At 34.5% G+C, this 7645-nt stretch overlaps 1 protein-coding gene across 1 annotated transcript; it reads right to left on the bottom strand.

Annotated features, from left to right (window-relative positions):
* Window positions 1-2903: 2903 nt before the first annotated feature.
* Window positions 2904-5190, bottom strand: LOC148869359 (transcription factor HY5-like). Its single transcript, XM_088970812.1, has 4 exons — window positions 4761-5190; window positions 4094-4277; window positions 3809-3965; window positions 2904-3130 (listed from the first exon to the last, which is right to left on the bottom strand). Exons 1-4 carry the CDS (start codon window positions 4867-4869, stop codon window positions 3062-3064), a joined length of 519 nt encoding a protein of 172 aa, XP_088826938.1. The 5' UTR covers window positions 4870-5190; the 3' UTR covers window positions 2904-3061.
* Between the last annotated feature and the right edge of the window lie 2455 nt (window positions 5191-7645).

The following is a 7645-nucleotide window of genomic DNA, read 5'->3' as shown; positions in this document are numbered from 1 at the left end:
GTTGCTGTAATAAAAAAAGTAGTGCCCAATATGTCTCTAGAAAAATCTGAAGTGATTAGAGCTGTAATTGTACATACATGTAAAAAATTCAAACGTGACAACGGTATGATAATACGATATGATGACAATGCAGTAGTTGTCATTGATCAAGAAGGAAATTCAAAACGAAATCGAGTTTTTGGTGCAATCACTCAGGAATTAAGACATTTGAATTTTATTAAAATAGTTTCATTAGCCGTTGAGGTATTATAAATACTAATAGATGAGACCATGATAGGGTATCTGAAATAAATTAAATTAACTGAAAACTGAAAAAGATCAATTAAAAATTAATTAGTAGATTGTGTCTCACGCATATGCCTTTAAAATTCATAAAAAAACACAGAGTATGTTAATTATTTCAAAACTCAGGGGCACCATTAATTATAGTTTGTTATGGGTGGGGACACTATTTCCGACATAATAAATTCTATAGGAAATGTTGACATGGATAAAAAAAGAACGGTTTGAATAACATCTACTAATATTATCGAAAACATTGTGAAAAGTACTTCTATGAAAAGGTTTTATCGAAAACATGAGAAAACATCAGAGAAACAACAAATATTTTTTGGTTTTAACCGTACGACATAGAAGAAATAGGAAAGGGCCATTTACAATTATTTTAAAACGTATTAGCCGATCCGGTCTACGAATCTATTCTAACCATCAATGCATTTGACCCCAAAGAAAGATTATTATTACTATTATTATTATTAAAGAAAATACATTTGAATGCTTGAGCTTTTTAATAAAGAAAAATCTAGTAAAATAATGAAGATACTTTTTTGTATAAAGAGAAATTTGGTGATTTTTTTAATGTAAATTACTTAAATGGTTAAGCGTCCCCATAATTTCCAACAATTGACCTCTTACAACCTTCCTGTTTGCTTGGGTAAATGAAGTTTTAAATTAACAAGGAAAAATTCCACTTTAGTACCCTGAACTTTGGGGGTAGTGTCAAATTAGTACCCAAACTTTCAAGCATGTCACTGTAGTACCTAAACTTTCAAAAAATGTCAAGTTGGTCCCTGCCGTTAACCAAGAGTCAATTATCTATTGAAAAGTTCAAAACTATCATTCAAAAGAAGACATTGTTTATTGTCTTCTACCTTTAGATTTGAAACACATTATTGTCTAGTTATTTCTTTGCTTTTCAGTTATTGCTTCCCTCTATCATATTTCATATTTTTTCTCTATTTTTCTTTGAAAATAACTAGTTCAATCTCAAAGTAGAAGACAATTGTCTTCTTTTAAAAGGTACTTTTGACATTTTCAACAGATAGTTGACGGTCGATTAACGGTATAGACCAACTTGACACTTTTTGAAAGTTTAGATACTGCAGTAACACATTTAAAAGTTTGAGTACTAACTTAACACTACCCCCAAAGTTCAGGGTACTAAAGTGGAATTTGCCCAATTAACAATAAAAGCACAAAAATATCAATGTAAATAAAAATAAGCTACAATTTGGGGGGAGAGTGGAGAAGGGATTTTGTTCAAAGATATTTCCTCTAATTGTTTTGATTTTCTTCATTGATATTTCTATGCGTTCTTTTTTTTTTTTATCTAAGTATATTTTAATATTTTTATCCGTAGGGAAAAACAGAATGCTATCATGCTTAGAAGCATGATATAACCTTTTTGTGTTAATATTTCAATATCAAATTAATGGAAGAGGTCAATTCGCATAATTTATTTAAAATGTGAAAGAAGGTTATTAGAGAGGAGTCCGGATCTATTATTCAGAGTGCCTCACAATATGTCTCAAGTTGCACATGACATCAAGAATCTCTTTGTTATTTATAGGGAAATGTTCTCAATACACAGTGAGATGGGCCTGTAAAGTCAGTGTGAAAGGGCAGATCCCGATTCATTGGAGAGGTCAAAGTTAAAAAAAAAAAGTTAGAAACTATAGGAGGTAATTTATCCTCTTCTTGTAATTAAGAATTTGAGGGGGTGGGGTGGGCTAGATTGCATCTTTCTTTGCATTAGCAAAATTGTATTGTTTTTGGTGATGTAACAGTTATTCCAACCATTTTGTAGAACATTCCCTTAAACTTCCATTTTTTATTTGGAAAATATAATTGAAAATGGCTCATTTAGAATTTACAACTTTTTGAGGGGGGGGGGGGTCCTTTTGGGACCAAAAGCAATTGCCACGTGGAAAGTTTCTCAAATCCTTTAAACTCCTTCATTAAAGGACTAGGCTAGCAAAGCCATCTCCATAAATCTAAGTCAAAGTATTCTAATAATCTCCATATCCTTGCCAAGACTAAAAGACGATTAGCTATAGGGTATGAAATATGACCTCAACGAAGGTTGAGAACTCCTTGAGACAATACAGGGCAAAGGTCAAGTTGTCCGTCCATGGAGTCCTGAAAGAGTCATCTCTCAAATATACAGAGGCAGGAATTCACTAAATAAACCACTCTCAAATCCGAAGCCGAAAATAAAATATAGAAATAAAAATGAAGACATATAACTCGAACCTCATTTTCTCTTTTCATTAATTAAAGACTTCCAAAATCACCATCCCTTTATGTTGATTGTATTCATTAAAAAAGTGCTTTACACACGAAGTAAAAGATTTGATTCATCTTTATTTAGAATCTCCTCAACAACAACAATTGTGGGAAGTTTCTTCCCTCAGAGTTAGCTCTGTCTCCACTAAAATTAATAGCTTCAAATTTAGGTGGGTGGGGGTTGGTCAATACGAATGAATTTATTTCTTCAAACAAAAACATTTGTTAACACCAGCAAAATATGATCACGAGTCAGAACCTAGAAGGTCCTACTCATATGGAACAAAAGTATGGTGTTATCCAAACCAAAAGACATGATATTCAGTGAGGAAGCATTATTTTAAAAATATTGCTATTGGGCCTTTCATTAGACAAAATAAGCATCACCTTTCTCAGTCTTCACATCTTTGTTATATAATCTTTTCTCCTAAGAACTAAACTTTTTTCAAGCCATCCTAAAAAGATAAAATAAGTGGAGAACCTAACATGTTATCACTCACACGGACCCATCTGCATTGTTACCATTACTCCCTCCTCTCTTGCCTACAGTTGTGTTCTTCAAAATCTGCAATTAATACAAAGAAGCATCAGAACTGTTTACTCAGATACCCATAAAAGATTAAGATTCTAAAATAGATTCTAGTAGGAAAGTATTTTACGGTGATGTCGAATAAATGATCAAATACATTCATAAAGAACATCTTATCCTAGCTTATGTTTTTCCATCAAAACCCTTTGTGATGGGAAACCAAAAAAAAAAAAATCGCATCTTATTTGATCAAACTAACCATCAAATGAAGGGTCACCTTTCAATATGTGGCACTCATTTTCTAGTAGCTAAAGAAGGGACAAATGGGTGATCATGATGAGATGGCATGAGTACCAAGTGTCCCAAGAATGTACCCCCATGCCTCAGTATTTATAGAAACCAAATAAAAATCAGAGGACTTGTGGGTCCACCTACCCTCCACTTTATATGCCCATGGCCCTTTGGCCCTTGGCAATCACGCAATTGGTGATATTTTTGACATGCCCAATATACCCCCTCCAAGAAATTCCCACCAATTCCACCGATTGATGATGATGATGATAATGTATGTATGCATAAGATTTCCCCATTATACATGTGTGCAACCATGATTTCATGTTAACAGAAAAATCATATGATGCACAAGTCTTTTTATGGTGGTGATGATGATGATGAATATGAATGGTCATGTCATGATGGTGATGGGGTGCATACTTGTCTAAGCATTTGGTTCTCATTTTGTAACGTGGAGAGCTTCTCTTCCAGCTCAGAGTTCTTTTGTTCCAAGTCCTTGACCTTCCCCTCCAGCTCATTCAAGTACGCCTTCTTTCTTTCCCTAGCTTGTTGGGCTGAAACTCTGTTCCTCAGCAACCTTCACAAGCAATCAACAAAACTTAAATAAGGACTCTCGGTGTATCCGTACACCCGTGCTCCTCCTCTTCCTCCGACGACTTTCTCAGTTGCCCGAAAAATGACAGGCGCGGAAGGATGTCGGCTTACCTTTTCAACCGCTTGGTTTCTTTGTCAGCCGGGCTTCTCCCTCTCTTTCGATGAACCACTTCTGCGGTGGCTTGAACGTGGGCAGGACCTGCAACGGAACTGGCGTCTCTGCCGGAGGTAGACTGACCGGCGGCTTCGCTTCCTATTTCCGGCACTCTCCTTATCTCGTCATCGCTCTCCAATCCTTTTTAATCCAGCACAAAAGGAAAAGAGAAGATAAATCCACCGAGAAAATCAAGGACAAAGTCGGAAAACCCATTTTCTTCTTTAAAATAATATATATGCAAAAGAATCTTACGGAGAATAATCCATTTCTGGAAGAGAAAGAAAAATCCCACATGAAAAATAAGCTTCTTCTCCAAAACGCAGAAGGAAATAATAAAAAACAAAGGCAAGGAAGATATCAAGATACTAATAAATTTCTTCAAGTCTCGAAAAAGTAAAGTTAGAAGCAGAGTGTTTTTCCCATAAAATTCGATAAAATATCACCATTTTTTCGGCCAGAAGAACATGACCCGGATGATTAAACCTAATAAACTAGCAAATCCACTAAGGAAATCAAATGAAAAATCCTAGATAAAACTTCTCTACGATATCGATGATAACTAGTTAACTACAGTTGTTCTGTAACCAGAGAAGGTTGGAAAAAAAAAACAGAAAAACTTACCTTCTTTGGCTTCTGGTTGAGGAGCAGAGCTGGAAGATCTCTCACTACTCGAAGGCAGCGAATTCGCAGCGATTGAACTTGCTGCTTGCTCTTGCATTTTCGTTTGCATAGAACGAGATCGAGAAAAATTCTTTCTTTGTTTTGTTTATTTGAGAGCGGAAAAGAGCGGGTTATTATTGATACTTGATACGGTTAGTAAGGAGCGTTTGAAGAATATATGACAGCCGTCGGTTTCAATTAATCGGACGGTTCTGAACAGGTTAGCGTGGAAGGCGGAGAGCCATAAGAGGGTTAATGAATCCAAAGGCGAGGAGAAGGAGAGCGTGGGGTGTCGGAAACCGTGGGATGGAAGACAGATCGAATGGGTGAGGAGGTCGGTGCAATGAATAAGGACCAGGACATGATGTGCTGGCCGAAGTCTCTCGATGGTGGAGAACGCCTATTTGATCACAATTACGAAAATACCCATTAAGTTTCTATTATTCACGTAAATGCTTATATATATATATATATATATATATATATATATATATATATATTTCAATTGGTTATTGAAAACCGAGACCAGACCCTTTAGCTGAGGGATAGTGCGAGGGTACAACCACAAGCACGCTACGGATAGGCGGATAGCTTTCTTACCAAAACAAGTAAAAGATTCAAGACTAGGCAACGGAGTTTGGCTCTGTCTTTGATGGAATGTCGTTCCGATCATCCGTCGGTGGAAATACTGCCACGTAGCCTAGCCTATCCAGTTAAGTTCAGATTCCTTCAACCATGTGAAACGATGACCGGCTCCACGTGACATTGCATTGATCATTGGACCACTGGGAAACTTCCTTAACCGGGCTGGGTTAAGTGGGCCTGGACTATACGGATCACTGATGTGTTTACTGTTGTACACGGATCCAGCGTTTCAGCATAATCTGTTTCTACATATTTATATAGATGATGATGATGCCTATTTTGGTTATAAATAGGGCTGTTCATTGTTTGGTTTAAATCGTAAAATTTAGCCGAACCAAATTGAATTTGTAATTTGGTTCACGTAGTACGTAAAATTGATTTGGTTCGGTTTCAAATTTTGTTAAATTGCGGTTTGTGGTTTGGTTTGGTGTTTTAAATTTTATAGATCAAAACAATCATAAATCATAAACTGAAATTATATATAATATATAATATAATTATATAAATAAATGATGTATAAATATTATATATAATATAATATACCTATACTAAATATATAAAATTATAAATATATAATAAATTCTTTTGTTTTAGAAATAAAATAATAAAATAAAAGTTTTAACTTTAATTTTTAGGATGCTATTTGGGTTTTCTACTTGGGTTAAGCCCAATAGAGGTTCAAAGCTCCCCAAACCATATTAGAAACCATGCCAAATGGTAATAAAACAGTTTGGCCTGATTTGATTTTCAAACCAAAATGATTTGGTTTGGTCTAAGAATTTATCAAATTATAATTTACTGGTTTATAATTAACGCTCCTATTTATACAACCTTTAACATGGCCAATAAGTTTGGCTAAAGAATTCAAATGGCTGTTGAACCAATGATAATGTCCCAAAGAACCATACCGACCATAAATGCTAAGTGAGAGAGTAGGGTTGCATTTGGATGCCATGTAAATCAAGAACTAATGTAAATTATTTTGTGTTTGGAAAGAGGGTGTAATTATTATTCACGTAAAACTACACTTAGGTTCAGTTTTGTATGCATTTGGATGGAGTGTAGTTTTACGTCGACAATAGATGTAAAACCTCATCACCTCTAGATGTAAAAACTACATCGATTTTATCGATATAAAACTTTACACTTTTCCACCTATTACTATTTTCAAAAAAGCAATGGTCACTTTCTGGTCCAATATAAAACGTGATCGATGTATTTTTACACTAATGATATTTTACACTGATTCCAAACGCAACCTAAATAGTTGTGGGTCATATATATCTAATGAGTAATGTAGGGCATTATGATTGAATCCATAATCCGCTAACACAGCCATTCCAACTATTCCAATCTCCTTACACAAAGAAAAAAAAAAAACTATTCCATCTCCTCTTCTACAAGAAAACCTATAGAAAAAATATAATAAATAAGAGTATTGCTGCACAATGCACCCGCATTGTATCCTTGTCCTTGCAAAGCAAAAAAACTTAAGGGGGACCCTTTGCTACTATGCCTTCTCATGGTTTGGAAAAGAAAAAGGACAGTAACATGTGGGTTCCCATAGTAATGACTAATGACAATAAAGAAAAAAAGATTTTAACATATAAAATATTTCCACATATCCGATCTATCCCTCCCAAGACGCTGGATGGTTGGGACCATCATTGGATAATGACCCTTTCTTTACTTTCTTTCCTAGGCTGATTTTCATCTTGTTTGAACATTCAATGCCACTTGAAATGAAAATGACTTCAATCTTAATAAAAGTGACTTTCATGACTTTTGAATCCATCATCTAACTCTTCTGATGTTGGTACATTTGTAACCTTGGATTCAAAATGAATTCTTTTGAATTCAAAATCTTGACAAGTAATTTTCATTTTTTGTTATTTTTATTTTATTTTTAAAATTAATTCTGTCAAAGGATTAAAGTATCGATATGATACGTTAGGGACAAAGTAAATGGTATTAGTCTTGAAGGCCATTGAGACACCAAAAAAAAAAGTCTTTGGGGGTTTTGAATGTTTGGATGACAGAATACAACTTCATAAGTTTATCCCACAATTATAAGGCTAAAATATATATATATATATATATAAAGAAATAGATGAATCAATCAATAGATACCCATGATATATTTTTTTAAGGGCAAATTTCTTAAACTATCCCTACTGTTTATCTAATTGATTAATACTACC

The sequence above is a fragment of the Nelumbo lutea genome, chromosome 2, assembly GCF_056320005.1.
Source record: "Nelumbo lutea isolate HS-2025 chromosome 2, American lotus-T2T, whole genome shotgun sequence".
In the NCBI taxonomy this organism is placed as follows: Eukaryota; Viridiplantae; Streptophyta; class Magnoliopsida; order Proteales; family Nelumbonaceae; genus Nelumbo; species Nelumbo lutea.
This window is presented reverse-complemented; position numbering and strand designations above follow the sequence as displayed.

Bases quoted from the DNA above. Each gene is read 5' to 3' on its own strand.
- LOC148869359 (XM_088970812.1), bottom strand. From the start codon at position 4,869: ATGCAAACGAAAATGCAAGAGCAAGCAGCAAGTTCAATCGCTGCGAAT. The intron at 4,278-4,760 runs GTAAGTTTTTCT...TGGATTAAAAAG, and splicing joins TCAACCAGAAGCCAAAGAAG to GATTGGAGAGCGATGACGAG. The intron at 3,131-3,808 runs GTATGCACCCCA...TATTAATTGCAG, and splicing joins AGAACCAAATGCTTAGACAA to ATTTTGAAGAACACAACTGT.